The 20,339-nt window shown below is 41.2% G+C and overlaps 1 protein-coding gene across 5 annotated transcripts in view; it reads left to right on the forward strand.

Moving 5' to 3' along the window:
* The window catches only part of mllt10 (MLLT10 histone lysine methyltransferase DOT1L cofactor), an 85,260-nt gene that overhangs the window by 24,986 nt on the left and 39,935 nt on the right, over nt 1–20,339 (forward strand). For 3 of the 5 annotated variants that reach the window (XM_066724650.1, XM_066724658.1, XM_066724642.1), the window contains 6 exons: nt 3,454–3,579; nt 6,006–6,060; nt 11,665–11,774; nt 13,265–13,368; nt 13,623–13,716; nt 19,699–19,788. In XM_066724650.1, coding sequence (XP_066580747.1) covers nt 3,454–3,579; nt 6,006–6,060; nt 11,665–11,774; nt 13,265–13,368; nt 13,623–13,716; nt 19,699–19,788 — 579 coding nt within the window. The remainder of the gene's footprint in view (nt 1–3,453; nt 3,580–6,005; nt 6,061–11,664; nt 11,775–13,264; nt 13,369–13,622; nt 13,717–19,698; nt 19,789–20,339) is intronic. The other 2 variants (XM_066724667.1, XM_066724677.1) reach the window with 2 other exon arrangements.

A 20,339-nucleotide genomic window follows, 5' to 3' on the forward strand; every position in this document is an offset into this window, starting at 1 on the left:
CCATGGGGATCCCAGAGGTATTGTTTGTGATGGTCGTGTTTACTTACAGATCTAATGATCTATTCAACTGCATCAGTACAGGCTGTTTGTCTACTGTACTTCAGGTTTCAGAGTGAGCAAGGAGTGAGTTCTAACCAGTAACGCTATACTACAGAGCAACAAGACCTTTCAACGCGCCACTTAAAAGCGATTAAAACCCATCAGGCGATTCCTAAAGAGTCTGCTGAAGTTGGATGGTCAGTTCTGATCCATTTTATTATGCCTGAAAAACTAGACCATATTCTCTCCCGATGAGTCCCGCAAAAGCAACAGTCTGAGTATTACCTCAGCAATATCAGTCTCCAAATACATACCCAGGATTAGATTTGAGAGCATTAAGATGCACTTATTGCTCATCCCTGCAGAAGAACACGTACCTGCTCTAACGTGCCTCTGATGAGAGGTGAAACGGTGCGTCATCACTGTAAAAGTGAATTTTTATTCCTTAAGTGCAAATTACCACCTGGAAGAAATGCACAAGTGTTATGTAATGGCCCCAAAATGAGCCTTAGGAACGTGAGAAATGATTGGCTCTTGTACAGAATGCCTCTTGTGTGGACAACAGTATCGCACTGCGCCAATCGCACTCAAACAGCGACCCTGCATGTTGCTTAACTTTTCTGTGTGAAGCATGCTCAGAACCATGTTACTTGCCACCTGCACGATGTGAAGCACTGGGCTTCTTGGCCTTCTGCATTTAGTCTGCGCTGACCTTTGCATGTGTGGCGTTTGACTGAAGCTCCAGCTCTGAGGGATTCGGATGCACTGGAAACGCATGCAGATGAGCGCCTCCTCACCAGCTCTGCCATAGCTGTGCCATCTTTCCGTCCTGAGCCAGGCCTCGGGAGCCCTCTCCTGCACAAACGGTTTTATTTAATTCCAAAAGCAAAGGCTCCTGCTCTATTCAGCTGTGATGCCTGACATTTTAAAAGAAGAAATATATTAATAATAACTTCTAAAAATGCATTAACAGTCCAAGTGTCTATAATGACAAAAACAGAAAAAGTGTTCATGCAAAAGCTTTATGGAATACACTACTTAGGTGAATCCACCCCACAAAGGTTCCATTGACCTGGCCCTCACTCCGATATGCAAGCCATTGTCCATTCCCTCTGCTCTCATATTGAACCAGTTCCAGCTCCAGTACTCTCCTGTGTTCTCTTTGCGGTGGCTTGGCTCTTCAGATAACGGAGAAGATTCCAGCTGGAATTGTAACTCTCCATATCAACATTGCTAAGATTGCTCTAAATTCACTTCCACAAGATAACCGAGTGATCTGGTGCACAGTGCATACTACCTCCTTCCCTAAACAGCATTGCCTGCTTTCATGACAAGGTCTTTTTCTCTGCTTTGTGGTGTAACGAAAACGTCATTGGTAACTCCGTTCAGAAACCACTTTCTAGTTTGATTGAGTTTGTGTGTTGTCATTTCTCATTGCTTCATTTTCCCCAGAAAGTACACACTGGTGGAGGACTGCAGTGTTTTACAAGCTCAAAAGTGACTGCACCTAGCTAGAGCAATCTGGCCATTTTTTGTTGTTGGGTTTCACTTTGAGGGAGACCCGAAGTTCCTGAGTGTTGCTGTGTCTTCACCTGCTACCAGTTCTCTTTTTTTAAAACGGACAAATAAGATTGTATATCAGTGGAAACCCATTCAAATGGCAAGAACCCACTAGTCCCATTCCATGTATCACTGCTTTTCGACGTTAGTGAAAGAGTTTTAAAGACCAGTGCTGATTAACTGAATGCATAGTCTTTTTTTTTTGTTACTGTTATTTCAGCTAATAATAACAATCAATGGAGCACATCCTGATTTGTTTTATTATTGAAAATTTATATATTGCTTGGTTCACCAGGAATTATGTGTTAGAAGAAAAAGGGAAGCCTGTATAATCTATGTTTGTGTATCTAGAAATTTAAACCAAACAAAACCAGAAAACCCTGCTCCTCCCCCCTACAGTGGTGCTGAGCTAGGAGAGTTTGTCAAACTTCGGTTGTCCACAGGAGCCTCAATGGGGATAAAACTGGAATGTGTGTGTGATGGAAAAGACAGAGACCATACTTCAGATTTGTGAGAAGCTGATAAAAAGCCCCCCCTTCTACAGTGGATAATGCAGAACCTGAAAACATGCCAAATGTTGTCTTGCAGTGGATTTCCTCTGTGAGCCATTGTATTGATTTGTTGCAGCTCAGCTCAGTACCGTCCTGCTGATGAGATGTGATGAAAATTACTTACGAGGAATACATTTAGCAATTAAATGATTTCCCTGTTTGGATGAGCAGCAGCTCAGTTAAATAAAACGGTCCTTTTTTAAAGGAAATGCTGGGCGCCTCAGGCTACAGGTAAACCACAGTGTTGAGGTCTTGTTTTATCCAGGCTTGGTCTGAACCAGGTTAGAGCAGGAGGGTGCAGCAGTGATTACATCCCCATACTACTGGGATTGCCAGATCACCCCACCGTTTGTTTCTTAGAGCTGCAGAGGCCTGCCTTTGGGCTCCCCTAATGCCACAAATTTCTGGTCGAGTTGCCTGTCTGCAGCCATCACAACCCAGCACATTCCTTTAACTGTACTTAAGGAATGAGGGTTGCAGCTGAGGTTCGTTGCTAATTTTGCACTTGTACAAGTGCACTGAACCCGAGACAGCTTTAGGCAGCCTTCCAGTTGCCTCCGCACCATAGGAATGGCCCCGGGAGAAGAATGGATGCTCAGGCAGAACACAGTCTATAGGGCTTGCTTGTTTCTTGGTGCAGGGCAGGTGCATTACACTGGAGCCCTTGCACAGTAAGCGAGCTGCACAGCTCAGTGTTTCTGCTTTGTCATCATCGCCTTGAAACTAGAGACCTGTACAATGTTCTACCAAGACCAAATGAAAGAAAACTAACAAAAATGTGATTCTGCTGAGTCCGAAGATTGGTGGGGGGGGGGGGTTCAGCCACAAGTTGGGGAGGGATTTTGAGGGATCAGGCAGTGGCCACACTACAGGCACCCTGTTCCTCAAGGCTGAATTATGCTTACAGTATGGCAGGCTTGCATGTTAAAAGCTAGAGGAGTGCACAGCAGTACACACCAAGACATTGGAAAATGTGGAAAATGCAGTGAGACCACTGAAGTATTAAGAGGGGAAGCAAGACAAAAAACAAAGTTTGCCTGTTCAAAGCTTATGATGGTAAGAGTCCTCTGAAGGTGCGATGATAATTGAGCCAGTAGAGGAGGTTTGGGTAAGGAGAGAGAGCTGGGAACTGCAGAACTGCTGATGAGAATCAATCGGTCTGAGTCCAAAAGCCAGGCAGGGGTGGGGAGGAGATGGTGTGAAGGTAGAGCAGGGAGCTCTGGCAGCTGCCAGGCAAGGACACCGCATACTAAAACAGGCCTCCTGTGTGTTTCATGTGCCACGCCCCACCCTTGTGCTAAAGATAAAAGGTTGGAAGGGAAGAAAGCCAAGTCCGCAAACCCCAGATGGAGGAGGAAGATCCGGTTCCCACCCCAAAGATGTTGAAGAAGAGGGACTTGCCAAAAGTTTAAAAACAATGAATATCTGGGTATGTGGCCTAACTGAAATGCAAGTTCTTTATATATTGCTCAGGGAAATCATAGGGGAGACCAGCAAATGCTTTTGTTTTGTGTTTTCCTTATTGTCTTTTTTTTTTTTTTTCTAAACAAATGTTTCAGCATGTTAATCTGTAGCTCTATATCTGATTGAATGTCTTATTAGCTGTAACTGACGGGTGATTCTAGCACATTGCTTTCTTCAGTCGTTTGTTGAAGTTGAGCTAACCATCGCCAGATGGTGGCTTTCTGTCTTTAAAAACAAGTTAGTGTCTTTGGTCAGACATCTCAAGTTATCTATTTTTGTATTACTGTAGATATTCCAAAGATCACAGTATACTATCTGTAATATGTCCTCACAATATAACATTTGCAGTTTCCTTTATGAAGGAGACAGTCGCCTCTTCAGAAGACCCACAGTAGTAGTTTTGTTTATTTCTGTTCTTCGCTTCATCTAGAAGCATGTCTGGGCCTAACAGGTGTGACTTGACTTTTAAAAGTCATCCAAGTCAAGAGAATAGTAACAGTGCACTCCCAGTTTTGCTACTTTTATCCCATTCATACAGTACAAGCAGTGTGACAGCAAGGGTTAAATAGACCCTCAGAGTAGTCTATTGTAAATCCACTCATTTCTGATTTTTCTTCATCTTCACAATGACCTCATTAAAATGCTGTACTAAGTTGGTTATCCTCTTGGGAAACCACTACAGAGCATGTTTTCAGTTTGTATTTGATCACTTATTTAACCCCTTCATAAATGGCTGATACTCATTTTCCTGAATATGCCAAGTTATTTTTGTATGCCAGTAGTATTATTATTTTACTGTATTATCCTGATTCAATGTAATGCACCAGCAGTCTGACAGCAGGTTGATATTTTATTCTTATGAAACTTGATCTGATATTGAACATTAACATACATATACACACACACATACATGTATATGTGGATACATGTTGGGGAGGCCTTCACCCAGTAGTGCATCAATATAAGCTGATGATGATATAACAATAAAATAAGTGTAACTGAATTAATAATTGGGCTGAATATTTATGTTGCACACATTGTGCCTACGACTGAAGTGACTAGCTTCTCCAGCTGACTTCCCCGAAGCGAACCCAGAATTGTGTTTGCATGCTGTTTGTGAGAATCACTGTCAATCTCTGGATATCTACTAAGTGATCTTCATACCCTTCATTGTGATTCTTTCTTAAAGCTGGAAGATGCACAAAACCAGCCCAACAGCATTTGAAAAGTTGACTTCTGCGCTTGTGTGCAGTTCACTTGTTCCCGGGAACAGTATCATGAAGACGTCCTTGTACTGATAGAGATTGAGGACGTTGTTTGCATTTTATGAAGTTTAGTAGTTACAATTGAAACCTGGAACATGAGTTACTCTCTTCCTCATATTTAGTTATGTTATTTGTACACATTTTTAATCCATATCGCCGATTCCATGTGTCATTGAAATACGTCTCTAATCCCACGGTTTGTATTTCCATAGCAGCAAGCAGCTATTTCAAAAAATATTTAGTTTTCACAGTGGTAATTAAAAGCAGGATTTTAACATTAGACTGTTGTGGTTGTTTTTTTCCCCCCCTTATTACATTTTTTGAGAGAAAGCTTCATCTAGTTTCAGTTATGTTGACAAACCTGTAACCAACTATAGGTCAAGTTCTGTTATTACAAACTTGCAAGTTTGGTTTCAGCATGTACAGACCTGTCACAGGCATTCATATTGTTACCCCTTCGATCAAAAGAAAAAAAGGAAACTTAAATGATTCATAGTGTTAAGTAGTATATTTTGCATAGTGCATCCCAATTCTGTTTTTTTTTTTTTTTTTTTTTTAAATATGCGTCACGATGCAGGACCATAGCTATGCCAGGATGCAAGGCAGTTGCAATTCCTCCTTTTGTTTCTTTTCTTATAGAGCAAACAATTAATGCACTAGCAACAAGCTTCTCTCTGCTCCTGCCTTTATAGGCTCCAGCTTATTTCAGCTTGCCTTTATCTGGCTGTGGTGGTAAAATTCACGCATCTCCTGTCTGCTGCTTCAGGGCTGGCATTAACTAAATTAAGTGTAAAGCATGTGGTTTTTCAGTTTCTAGTGATCATTCTGTGAAAAGGGAATTCTCAGTTCTTAAATTCATATAAAACCACAAACATTCCCTCATGGGCAAATAGCGCCACCTTCTACCTTTAGTGGGGGTTCGCAAACGGTGTTAGGCATGTGTTTTTTAGTTCCTTCTGTCGGTCCAAGCTAGGGCCACAGCATCGCTTCTGGGAACGTCTGAATGTATTGTGATGATACTCAGTGGAATGCTTTAATTTTGTTTGGTATTTTATCTCCTTGTCAGCGGTCACAGTGTATGAGTGCCAAATGTTTGAGCTGCGGTCTGCTTTCTTTTTCTTTGCAGAGGTGTGAGCTGTGTCCACACAAGGATGGTGCTCTCAAGAGGACGGACAATGGAGGTAGGCAGCATCTGCCTGGCCACATTTCATAAGACACAACCTTCATTCTGTTAATCTCGTCACAGTGCAGATATTAAAGCCATGGATGGATCCACTTTCATAACCTCCGGAATGTAATTGAAATCTAGATGTAAAAAAATAAATCTATATATTATTCATTCCTAACTCGGATCATCTGTCCTTTCATCACATACAATACATTATTCGGAGGATTTATTTAGTTTTTTCCCCCTTCCTTCTAAATTTGACACTGGCAGCAGAACAATGCGCAGTGTAACCGAAAGGGTTTTTAATGACAACTGGAGAGGGTGGGAGCACATCTGTGTTTTTATGGTAGAACCAGGGTCAAATTGGCACTTATTCATTTGTCAAGAAATAAACCATAAATCCTGTGGAATAGTGGCCCGTTTGCAGTCGGGTGCACATTTCAAATATTTGTGTTGATGCAAAATAAGTTTTCTCCAGCATGAAGACTCTTAGGGATTTTTATTTTGTACTTGCTTTAAAACCAATAAATTAAAGTAGGGTTAAAACCACAAATGTAGCCCTTATTTTTGTCAATTTTAGTGAAAAAATAAACCTAATAAATATGGCTCTTGTACTAGAGCCTTGGTTTCTAATACCCATGACATACGTTACACAGGACAACATGTTGAAAGATCAGCAATCCTGAACATTAGTGGTTATCGCGATATATTATAAACATCAAGCCATTATCACTTCCTGTCTCTCAGTGTGATGTTTCAAAATCCACCGCATTATGTCAGATGTGCAGTCTTGAGACGAAACCAGACAACAGTGTACAGGATGTGGTAAATTACAACCGCCTCGTTCCTGCACTGAAAACATCCAACTTCAGTTTATTTGTTTTTAATGTATTTCTTTTTTTTATTACTAGGTTCCCACTCCCCCTTTCCCCTTACCTTGACCTGGACCATGAGACAGTCTTCCTCTTCAGAGAGTTGTTGCTTTCTGCTCATGAATTTTATGTGCTTGGGGGAGTGGGTTGCTCAGTGTGCAGTAAAGCCCTCCTTTAGAGGACTTTTACAACTGGGCGAGATGTAGCATAAGGTCGCCAAGTGTCTCCTCTCCACCCCTCTGGGTTCAGTGAGAGGTCGGCGCAGCCCGGAGCTCAGAGCGTGTCTGCAAAAACGGGGTCTGACTGAACCACAGCTGTGGAAAAGTATGGTGGGGCATGGTAGTGAATACCTGCGGAGCAATTCTCTGCATTTCCCATTTTCCTCTCTTTCTCCTTTCTTGACTGCGCTGCCCTTGCTAGCGTATGCCACGACTGGTTTTGTGTCTGTACTGGACAGAACATGAGATCAGAAGGGAGGATCAAACCAAGCTGGCTATTTTAGCCAACCTTCTGTTCATGTGGGCAGTAGCGAATCCACCCAAGACTCTTAACACCGGTCTTGTCTTGAAGGATCTCAAGGCATCGTCTTCAGCAACAGGGCTGGGTAACATGTCCCAGTCCCACGGCCTCCAGGCTGCCTGCAGGAAAGTAGGCTTTGTTTAATGCCATTAAATTCAACACCCTTGAAGCTTGAATTGTTGGGTTCAGAACATGTAAAATGCATACAGTCATAATCCTGATTTCTGTAACCAGTCCTGTGGCACCATTACTTGTTTAGTTAATTGACGGCTAGCGATGCTTGGATAAAAACAGTGCAGTGTCTAACCACACCACGGATTATGATGCAAAGTTGAATACGTGTAGAGAGAGCATGTACCAGCTATATTGGTGCCCGAGTGACTAAAGATCTTAGTTGTTGACACTCTGTTTCAGCCACACTAATTAGCTCTCTTGCATCTTTACCAAAGCTTTTGAGTATACGGTCAGTAAAGCAAGTAGCAATATATTTGGACATGTATAAATAAAAAGATTAGTAGAATTCAGGGAAGTGTATACTATTGGTTTTATTCTGCTAATTCCTTTATCTTCAGCCAGGCTGTGTTTGTAAGATAACACTGAGATAAACATTGTAGACCATACGGTGACATTCCAAGCATTGCTCAGCCAAAGCATGGCTTATCAGTGCCATTTGATTGTTTAAGCTGTTTTTGTATCTGGCCCTGTGAGAGAGGGGGTGGGGGGCACCTAAGATTACAAACCCTTTTGAAAGGAAGGAGTAGATTTCATATTTGTAGTTTGTGAAGGTTTTTGTCCCTTCCAGTAGTGCTGGGGAAGCTCTGTGTCACAGTGCAGTTTGAATCTTTAGTGTTTTCCTCAAACTCTTTTTAAGTGTAGCAGCATTAGCACTATGGCTAACGAAGGTGTTTAAGCCCATCATCTGGGGAGCTTTTTCATGCGTTGTGTTTTTAGATGAAGCTCCTTTGGAATGCAAATATAACTCATTAAAGAGTTATGTTTATTTTTTTATTTATGTTATCATGTGATTGCTACTGGAATTATTGTGTTTTTAATGTGGTGCCAAAGTAGAAGAATGCAGGCTTGGAGATCTGTTTCCCATCTGCCGCTGGTCACTGTCACATTGTCACAGAGGTTTGTAACACAGCATGGCAGAGCGCAGTTTGGTTTGTGTCCGGTTTTAAAAGCTATGCTGGAGATCTCCCCTGGCCTTATGGGCTCCGGTGGGAAGGTAGAACACAGGCGCTCAGTTCATCGACATCTGTGGGAGTCCCTCTGTAGGCTGTTATGATTATTTTGCAAGATTTGCAGAATTCAAGGCTGGTTTCTGCCGCCACTTGGGGCTAAACGTAAGTAGGGGTTAACGCTGTCAGGAAAAAATGTATAGTGATTAGTGATCTGAACACCATTCATTAATTCTGAGTCTCCACTATTGCATACTATAGGTTTTATGTGGAAGAGTGGTCTATATGTGGTGTGAGAGTGTGTGTCTGTGTGTGTGTATGTGAGTTCAACAGTGCAGGCATTCACAGGCATTTTTCTAAAAATAAAAGCCAAACTGATATTTTTTTTAATGATTGGCTATTCAAACAGAAATCAATTTTACAGTATCTTGTTACACTTTGCAACTTCCGTCATAAAGATAGGTCCTCTCTGTGATGCACACATGTGCTAAAGACAAGCCCTACTGATGCCATTGAGAATATTTCAGTGGCTGTTTGCCGTCTGTGTCAGTAAGCGACAGACACCTGGAGCTCCTGATGATGCGGTTATCTCACAGTTCAGGAAGCTGGCGGTGCTGCCTCTTCCTCCAACGGACAAACAAACCAGCTTTTTCTCCAGGGTCATCAAACTGATAAAGTAACTGTTGAATGTGCTGTTGGTTTCTAACTGAAGCAGTTCTTTTTTTGGTATCATTTTATTGCTGATAAGTGTAACACTGTAAAACCCAGATAATTTAGTAGCGATTTGCTGCGTTTCACGTATGGTGATCTTTTATTTAGGTACATGTGCATTGTGACCAAACTCCATAGCCTTTAAACACTCAATACTTTGCATTATTGGTATAACTTTAATAAACTCTCACGTTTGTACTACCATGCTCCCCAGCATATTGATTGTGCCGTTTCTGCAACTGCGAGATTGATCTGAAATGCACAAGTCCTCACTCATGTCATGTAATAAGTTCTCTTCCCATTGTTAATCATTAATGATCCATTTAAAAAATATTTTTAAATGACATCCGCTTTTAGCATACTTGAACCCAATATTGCATGCTATATATTTTAAACCCGACAGCCATTGGTTCCTCCTGCTTCTGGCTTTGTCTCAATCTAAAACCAAACGACCACAGCCAGAAGCGAGCCAAGTCTGATCTTGCTTCTATGCTGAGGTGTACACCGAATCCTTGCTTTGCAGTTTGTGTGTCAGAGCACCTGGAGTACTTGCAACTGTAATAGCTAGCAAATGTTAATAACAGGAAACCTTAAACTCTGGCACTTATTTTGCCATTCTGGGCTGGAGAGAGGGCGGGCGGGAGTTGGACATGTTCTTTAAGGCTGACTCACTGCATCTTCATATATAATCTGTCCCTTAGGGGAGAGCTGACCCTTCTCGGTGTCACCTTTTAAGTCGTCCTGTGGTTTAACCCAACCTTCTTGTCCAGAAGAAAGTGGAAACATACAACATCTGACTCTTAAAACATTGTTCTCAGCCTGTTAGATTTTAAATTCAGAATTATTTTGAATAGTTTTAAAGCCCACATTACAGAACATCCTAAAGGTCATTCCAGTAAAACAAATGTGTATAAATATAAATCGGCCTATAGCGATCCATGGCTGGGTGAAGGTCTCCCCAAGATTTTACCATTTGTTTTGATCTATAGCTTTTCCATGTCATGCCTGCAAAGTATATTTCATTTCCCGATCTTTCATATTATCTATCTTGTCTATCTATCAAATATTCTGCAGTTTGTTTAATATAAACCCTGCTCCAAAATGGCTTACTTTTCACTGTGGTGTGGAATTGGAGTTATAACTGCCTTAAATTGGTTAATAGGAACTGTCTACCAACATACTGCATATACAGTCACCTGCTGAAGAATGTCAGTTGGAGCTGAGTGGGAGCAGACTGTTTGTCTCTTGTATGAAGTACATTTTAAAAACCCAGAATCCTCTGGGGCACAGCGCTGTCATGTATGTTTATGTGTGAGGTGCTGAATCTGCTAATTAGGAAGGCAGTAATATCCGGAGAGAAGGACATTATGTCAGGGAATGTACCACATGTTGTTTTTTTATGCATTTGTCTTGTGACATCAGTTGATTTTTTTTATTTGTTTTATTTTTTTCCTGTTAACGGTCCCCCCACCACAGTGGGTTAAAGTTAGTTTTTCCCACAATACTATGCTAGCATGGTTATCAGGCACTGAAAACCCCCATCCTGTCTTCATTGTTTGCATAAAGTCTTACACTGATCTGATTAGCTGTCATATAGGGGCTGTTATTATTGTCTCATCTTTGAAAACATATTACATTTTTCAACCAAAGGAAGGAGAATAACCTTATTATTTTTTATTAAAATAAGTTGAGTGCGGTGTGACTCCTTTTGTTTCCTTGACACTTTATTGGGTAGAATTTTGAGTGATCAGGACGATAAGGATTTTTTTAATGCTTTTTATTTTCTTTCATTTTTTTCATATAACCACTATTCCAAAATAAATGCATTTGATACAACATTGTTTGTATTTCGAAACCATTAATTCTGTCTTCTCCATAGTTCTGGGTTAAGATCAGCCACAAGTGAAATGATTGTGGTTGTTTTCATTTAGCTGACAGTAATCTGCATCGCACGAACACCACACTGCTGCACTACACCCAGATGCACCCAGCACTAAACTGTCTAGACCAGAATGTCGAGGTTTTGATGGGAAGGAAGGTTGACGTAATTTGTCGGCAAAGCTTTTGCCCTTATTTGTGGCAGCATGGGGAATAAAACCATTATGGCTGTCCTTTATACATCTTTGCTGTGGTTCGAAAAGGAGCCTCGCTCTTTAATGCAGTTCATCCCTATTTCATATACAGTAATTTAAAAAAAGACTAATCTCCTAAAGCCAAATGCTACTTGCGTTTTCTTGTCAATTCTACAGTTTTAGTCCACCTGAACTTGTTCATGGCTAGGTATTGAGATTGCTGTATTTGCTTGGTGTTAATGTCCCCCCTTTCATTTTCCAGGTTGGGCCCACGTCGTCTGCGCGTTATACATTCCCGAAGTTGAGTTTGCAAACGTTTCCACCATGGAGCCTATTGTGTTGCAGTCTGTCCCCCACGAGCGTTACAACAAGGTAAGAGCAGGGTCTTCTTTATCCATAGCTTAATCTGAGAGCGCTCTGTTAGTTGCAGGCCAGCCCGTGTCTCAGATTCATGTGAGAAATAATGGCAAAGTATAGGCAACAAGTAGAAAGGACAAAAACACTGACAATGAAATGGATTGAACTTAAGAGGCCTCCAAGTGGACTATCCAGTAAAAGTCTGAATCTGCATTGAGGCACACAGTTCATAATGGTAAGAGTGGGTGATCTAGGCAACATTTGCTGTATAATCTAATGTGTGTTTAATTAATTTACTCCTGATATCTATGCTTGTATAAAAGGAGGAGTTCAGTGAGGAAGACGAGTGGAATCCTCTTGCTTGTAGAAGTGCAGTGAGCGTGTGAGTGACAGGGCCATGGTCAGGCTGTTGCAGCTGAAGGGGTCATTTGGAAATGGAGCTTGACAGGTTCCTCATGGTAACGCAGGGGTCCACAGACTGAGGCTGGTTTGGGTTTAGTACCTGACCAACAAGTGTACGTTTCATTCTACTCAAGTAAAGTTGGGCGTTTGTTCCTATCTAAGTGAAGTTGCTTTGATTGGTGGCATTACTGGCATAAATAAATGCTATCTTCCAGCCTATCTAAAAATAACCACCATTCCATGACATGTTCCTTTGGTGCATGTGTCTCTATAACTTGATATGTAATGATGATGATGATAATAATTCCAACAACAGTAGTCTGCACTGGAAAGCAACAGCACTGTTCTCACTGCATTGAGAAATTTAATGAGACGTGGTACATGTCGTTTCCAGAGGCTAGACGTGTCCTGAGGGACCGAACTCCACACGCTCAGATCAGAGATTTCTCTCTCTAAGTAGACATTCGTGGGTTTTTGTTTCCTTCCCTGAAGTATACTTCTGTTGATGTTAAAGGAAAATGGAGAAGAAGAAAGAATTCAGGCACCGAGACATTTGAAATAGGTTTATGTCTTGAGTTGTGATTTCTACAGTTGTCTGAAGAGGAGCAGTATTCAGGCACAGATTGTTAAAAATAGTAGCTGAGGTTTACACTGTATTTCGCGGGGTACTGGCTATTGCAGACAAAGGTTCCCAAGCAGCTGCACCAGCTGTGCAGCCCTGAGATCTTCTGTAGACCGTTGTGACTGAACACCCATCACCAAATATCTCGTATTACAGAGTACAATATACAGCATTAGTCCTATTTAAAGAAAACTACAATCCATACACAAAGTATCAATGAGAAGTGATGAATGGAAAGAGCCGTAGACACAACATTGTAATCTTCACATCCAGTGAAAGAGGAAGTCACAGACCAGGGTTGAGAGGCTGGCTGGACCAAAAACACAGGGTTGAAACCGTATGGCTTACTGGTGGACAGCTCTCTGGGATGAGATGCAAGGTGATTTGATCTGATTGGAAGCAGACTGTGGTGTCGGTTTTGATTTTTTTATTTTCTTCCCTTTATTTAAAACACTTTTTTCTTTTTCCTCCCCCTCCCCAGACGTGCTACATTTGTGAAGAACAGGGCCGAGAAAGCAAGGCCGCCAGTGGAGCTTGTATGAACTGCAACAAACATGGATGTAGGCAGGCGTTTCACGTGACATGGTGAGTCTCCATGCCATGTTCGACCCAACTCCTTTTCCTACCTGGGCAATGGGTTCAAATCCATACGGGGGTTGGGTTTTTTCTTTTTAATGTTACTTCAAACATCATATCATTTTGAGCAACACTGGATTTATGTGCCTATTACCTTGATTATAGAGGCGTCTTCCTCTTGTAAGATATGCCTCACTGCTTCTGCTCTGTAAAGGACTCTGTGCTCTTTCTGTGCTACTTAAATGACACTGCTCTTGTTCCAGCGCACAGTTTGCCGGCCTGCTTTGTGAGGAACAAGGTTCGGATGCAGACAACGTGAAATATTGTGGATACTGCAAATACCATTACAGCAAACTGGTGAGCTTTTTGTTATTTATTAACTGTATTTATTTGTGTGGGTTACCAGGCTTAAGGTCTGTGTTCATTTGTAGCCGGTTGTGAATGGAAATCACAACTCTGTAGAGGACAAGTGCTGCAGAAAACACGGGTAACCATTTCAAAGCAAACTCTTCCACTTTCATTGATATAATATTTGTCTTGGATGCCGGCTGGAAAACACTGATATTAAAACTCCATACGTTGAAACAGAAAAAGGTTGCCTGGGGGTTTGTGTAATTTTCTATTATTATTCATTAATGACTTTGCTGACTTTTAATAAATGCTTCCCAAACCCTCACTGATCACTGCTACTTAATGGGTAGTACATTTTGAACTGACCATAACGACAGCTCTCAATGTGCATTCAAAGTCCCCTTCAAAAGAAACAGCGCTGTGTAGCCAAGTAATCCTCTAAACCCTCTTATCAAACACCAGAAGAGCCTTAGAGTAATCATATAGTCGAACCACAAGTTATGCAAACTGAAACATTGGTCCAATTATATGATGCGCGTATGCGTGAATCAATGTGACTCTAAACTGAATAACTGGGGGTCTAACTGCATGCGAGTCTGAAATAATGATAGAGTGCAGACAGGTAGCCCTTGATTGGTGTGATTGTTTACAGTTTGAGCAGTTTAAATGATGGTAGTTTATAATATGAGACGCAGGTGAGATCATTTGTGTGATTCACCATAGGGATGAAGCAGGAAGTTGTTAGTGAGTTTATTTTATTTTATTATTATTATTATTATTAATAATAATAATAATATTATTATTATTATTATTGTATAAGCTTCCCTTTATGTCTAGTGTGCCTGTTACAGAGTGCTGAGTTACTGGGTTTCCTAGTGACGGGCTGAACAAGCCAGCCCTGCGCACTTCCCTTTCCTGCAGGATGTTAAAAGAAATAACACATGGTGGCCAGGCCTGGAGCTGGTGGGATCCTATTGGTAGGGGGATATAGTGGTGTGATTCCCAGGATGTACAGAGGGCTTTAAGCCATCAAAGTGGATTTCTGCCTCCCCTGGGAAATTTAGCTCTCATACAGCATTTCATTAAGGGGGATTGGATTTGTTCTCTGCTCTCTGAGATCCAGCCATGTCTGCTTGTGGAGCTTGTCTCGTAAGATTGACTTCTTGTTCCAGAGATTGCTTTTAGTTTCTGTAGTTCTTTACCTTTTTTTGTTTGTTAAAAACATATCTAAGAACTTTGGCTTAACAGATAAATTGCAGGTTGTGCTAATAAAATAATAATAATAATAATGAAATGCAAAGCACTCTTCCCAAAATCCTTTGGTTTTAGTAATATAAATAATCTTACCACCTCCCCCACCACAAACAGGAATAGGCTTCCCATTTTAATAGCTCTGCTGCTGTTATTCAGGCGTGAATCTACAATAATGAAGTAGTGTGTTTGTGTTTTTCCCAAAATTTCACTTTGAACAAACTGATCCTTTTGCAGCAACCACCTGAAATTAAACTGCACTGTGGCCTGTAAATGGAGCACATGGAAAATAAGGCCTGTATTGTCAATGATCCCTGTATTCTGACACCATGATGGTGTCCGGGCTTGCTCTTGAGCAGCAGAGTGGACAACAGTTCTCTCCTTCTGTTGCCAGGCAGGAAGGGGAATAAGAGCAGACCTTAAAACAGGCCACTCTGAGCACCGTGAATTTGTTTTCATCATTCTGCATTCTTTAAAAATGGCTGTTGGTGAGCTATGCCCTATGAATACTGAATAACCCCCCAACACACACAGCTTTCCCTATAGATGCCCTTAGACCTTTGTCCCTGGTCTCCCCAAGCAGATTGAGTTGCAGCCTGCAGAGAGCCACTCTGGCAGCTCTGATCTGATATTGAAACGGGGCGAGCCTGCGTCTTCCAGCTCGTGTTTCATGGCGCAGATGACTGTGCAGCCCAGGTCTTATTCAGCTTGGCTCTTCCCAGGCCCCTTGGTCTGACTGGGGCTGCAGCAGGGACTCGCACACTGCCCAGGGACCTGAGCTGGACTATGCATGCTCAATCCCTCAACGGGGGGGCAGATCCACGCCTAGTTCAAACGCTGTGCTGTTTGTGGCAAAGTGTTGTTTGCCAGTGTGTGTGTGGAGGGAGAAGGTGGTGGGGATTAGGTTACGCCCAGTAGAATTTTAAAAATGCAATAAGAAATTGTTTAAAAATCAGTTTAGTGAAAACGAATAGTTGAAGACATACTAGTATTATATCGTTTGGAAGCATGCTGAAACATCCCAGAATATAGAATAGAGTTCTAACCAGTATATCCCCCCTGCCCCCTGTCTGTTACAGTTTTGATAGATGCAGCAACATTACGATATGGATTTGTGCTTTGCTTGAGCCTCCAGACCCGACTATCTTTGAAAGAGCAGGTTTTGTGTTTATGAGTTGGAGGCCAGTGTGGCTGATCAATACTGAGGAGAGACCAGTGCCTTCACACAGCGCCTCTTTATCATGCAAAGCGTGAAGCTCCAGCTAGCCAGGGCTTTCAAGTCCTCAGTGCGCCCCAGGAAACGGGCTAATATTGCATTTCATTTCACTAGAGTTTTTATTTTATTAGCTCAACCTGAAAGGCAGTACAGTGCTTTTGTCTCAATCTGCAGATGGCTCCATGCTCAGGTCCCACCATTTTGCCTTGGTTTCTTCACTTTTATGTCCTTATGGGTCCTGTTGCTGATTTTATATTTAGGTGTGATATATGTGGTCCAAATGGAAAAATCTAAATTTATCACTTAAAAGGCTCCAAAGCACCCCTAAAATGATACCGTATACTGAAATTTCATGCACACAGAATTACATTTTGATTCTGTAGAATTAAATGCAGCTATCCTTTCATTTATGAGAGAGAGATGTTCCTGACGAACATGACATTTAATGAACATAATTCGAAAGTGTTTTTCCCATTACTTCTTCACAGTTAAAGTATAGAGTGTTTTAGGGGATGTACTAAGCTTTTTCCGTGCTTGTTTGAGCTTAACGTCCAAGCATGTAATCCGAGTTATGGTATCAAACCTGAACCACGAAGGACACATTTCATAGATGTCGCGCAGAACACATAATTTAGATGCTTCAAATGTCCACCTTGAAAAGACTGCATTAAGTCGCCAGATTTCGCCGTGTTCTGTGTTTTATTTATCCTTCGTTAATCTATTGGTATTTCTTGTGTATTATCATGTTTATGCAACTGGTAAGCATTGGAGAACCAAGCAACAGAGACACTGATATTACAAGCAGATAATGAAGATAATGCATGCATGGTTTCAAGTGAGTGAACATCAGGTACTAAAGCAGCAGAGATCATGCATGAACCCTATTTCCCCATCACCATCTTCTGTATCATTTTACCACCTTTGCCCATGTACAGTTTCTTGTTGATCTTGATTAAATCTCAGTTCAGTAATTTAAAACGATAATTCAAATCAATCCTGGATCTTTCACACAGCCCATTTAAAATCTTTAATCTTGAAAGTTAAATAGATACATCTTTTAATTAAAACAAAGTATACATTGTTGCATTGCAGAGAGTGGCGAAGAAGTTTGAGTTTTCCGTAAAAAAAAAATAGGACTTTGATCGAATGAATTGAGAAGCCCTAAAGAAAAAGATAACTTAGTGCTTCAGTTCACTTTCTCAAACAGCTGCAGGACATTTAAAGTTGCAGAAGAACACATGCATCACAGTATGAACAGAATGTTTTAATTGAGAAAACAAAACTCTTGTATAAATAACAATTGTGTATTAGACGATGAACATTAACAGTTGCATACAAATTTCAAAAGGAAATCTGAAACGTATTTGTTTGCATTAGAATCACTGTGTATTAAGAGGTGACCGCCTGTGGAGCTTATTTGGGAATTATTGCAATCCCCTGTATATATATTCAAGTGTGAAAAGGCCATCTGTTAGTAAGACTACACTGGTCCCTCTATTGTTTTGTTTTGTTTTTATTGAAATAGTTTTTTTTTCCGATTTCAAGTCCAGTAGCTTGAGCAGCATGCAGGGTCAAGTCCTGAGACCTGGTCACTAGTTGGCCACACTGGTTTTCGCCCTGTGTTTTTTGCCGGTCTGTTAATGACCTCTCCCAAGCCTTGTTTGTGCTGTGGGCATCCGCCACCAGGCCTCTGTCTACTCACCTTTGCCTTTTGGTTTCTACTCCAACTGTGTCAGTGTGTCTGCCCACCTGTTGACATCCATGCTTTAGGTGATGTGTTTGTCAGCTGTGTCTGTGGTGGGCTACAGTCTCTCCATCCATGCTGTGGTCCCGGAGTTTCACCCCCCAAGGAGGGGTTAGTCTGCGATGAGGAGCCCAGGGAAAGTCAAATACATGAGGATTGTTGGCCCTCACACCAGACTAACACCAGTCAGACCCATGTGTGTTGAGCCGCTATAGGTTTTGGGGTGGCCTGGATTTTTCTCTTATTTTCTTTCTTTCTTTCTTTCTTTTTTTTATTTTTTTACTTAAAATGAATCCATCTGCCTTATAGCTGATGGCCAAGTGCTAGTGCATAAAAAATATCCTGGTTATTAAGAGTGTCTCATCCTGAGATGGAAAGAAAGAAAGAGGGCGGGAGAAAAGGGTTAATGCATCATAATGGTAAACACAATAGCCTTTCAACAGCAAATCTGAAGCCTCTGCAGATTGGGAATTTTCCAGACTGTGTTTGTTAATCTGCCAGTGCTCAAGCACGGCCCCGGGGTTACCTTTGATCTGCACCGGCCGCTGGGTTGCTGCCTTACTTGTAACGAATAAAAAAAACACAAAACAAAAAACAAATAGCTGGGGCACAAATTAAACCTCCACCCCTCCATTCATTATTTGATTTACACTTACTGACTTATTTTCCTTTCCATTTCCAGGCATCGCTCCTACCATTTTATTATTATTATTATTATTATTATTGTTTTTATTATTATTACGAAGTAGAAACATGTTTTTTTATTATTATTACTATTATTAAAAGTTTAGTTTGGCAGAAAGGACCATGTAAATTGATAATTCTCTTGAATCCCTGCTGCTGTCTTGCTGAACTCATGTTAAACAGAACAAGAGGCAGTGTTATGCTCTGTGAAAACACGTGTGGCACATGTGTCCAGTCGGAGTAGTGAACACAAATGTATGTGCATAATCTTCAACAATCATGGATCACTTAGTCTTAGGCCTAGATCAAACCAAAACTTTGACTTTCCCGCCAATCACAAATGACAGTCTTGAAAGTGGCTTCTGACAAAACATTTAACCACAACTGGGTACAAGTTTGTCCTTTGCGATTCACTGGTAGGTCAAAGTTTTGATTTGATCTAGGCATCAGTGATGTTTAACAGGGTCTACAGAGCAGTAACGCAATGTAACTTATTTTGCAGGAGAGTGCAAATTCTGTTTATAAGCTGCTTGAAAGTTATTGACAATAAAGGAACACATGAATGTAAAAATTGATCTAAATTATCAGTTTTCATTTGTTTATTTTGGTAATGCAACAGTTTCATAATCTTCACATCTAGCTTTATGGTTTTCAGGGGGATGGCTACTGGATCCATGGAAAAAAGGAAAAAAAAAAAAAATTCACCTCAGTTCTTTCTTCTTCAGGGAGCTTTGTACATCTACTGGTGGGGGGTGCGAGCAATGTCTTTTCACAGTGCATGATTGACCCTCCGTGCCAGTGATGAGTCTCAGCACAGGTTAAAAATGCGGTCCAGACGTGAGCCTCCATTACAGTAGTCATTGACAGAGTGGTGTGCCCAGCGTGGGCGATGTGATGTGTGGGTGTAGCCGCATGCTTCTCTGTGCCTATTATTGTTTGAGATTGCAAATGCCATTTCTATCTGAATAGCAATTTGTATTGTCTTTTTTTATTATTATTATTTTTCCCCCCTTTACAAAAAGAGACTGAGGTTATTGAACAACATAATGGACAGATTTTAATGGTAACTTAAAGTTCCTCTTTCTCCTTTTAGAGGAGGAGCAAAGGCCGCTGTAGTAGGGCTCAAAGCTTAAGTGATTCTTCATCACACTCTTTGGATAAACACCCTGACAAGGACAAAAAGGTAAGGGAGCATTGAGATCTTCCCTAAATCATGTGTCAGAATGATATGCCCCTTTCTTCAGCATTCCTGGTTGGGAGGTGATGTGCGTCGGTGCTGTTTTCCAAGAGTGAACACGGTATAAATCTCTCAGTATTTATTACGGCTGACAAAAAGGAAGGTCTGTTTCTGCAGTGTACCACAGGCGGTGCACCACAGTCTGGCTTTCCACACTGGAATGTGGCCTTTCCGTCAGGAGCCGGACAAATAAAGCATTTCCTAATGAATGCTTGGACAACCTTCCAGCGATGATAAATATTGCCACTGAGCTATAAAGACATTAATTTGGAAAATATATATGCATTTATTTTGTATATTAGGTACAATAATAAACAATGTGTTTGTAGTTTGCAATAATGCATCTTTTTGTTCCAGTTTCTACCTTGAAAGCTTTATTGGAACCCATCGTCAAAGAAAACGACAATAATTGTGAATCTGTAAAGTCTCGGAACATAATTGCCAGATCAAAGTGGAGATTTTATTCCTTTCGGTGATTAGGAACCGCTGGGAAGCCT

The sequence above is a fragment of the Amia ocellicauda genome, chromosome 2 (genome assembly GCF_036373705.1).
Source record: "Amia ocellicauda isolate fAmiCal2 chromosome 2, fAmiCal2.hap1, whole genome shotgun sequence".
Taxonomy (NCBI): domain Eukaryota; kingdom Metazoa; phylum Chordata; class Actinopteri; order Amiiformes; family Amiidae; genus Amia; species Amia ocellicauda.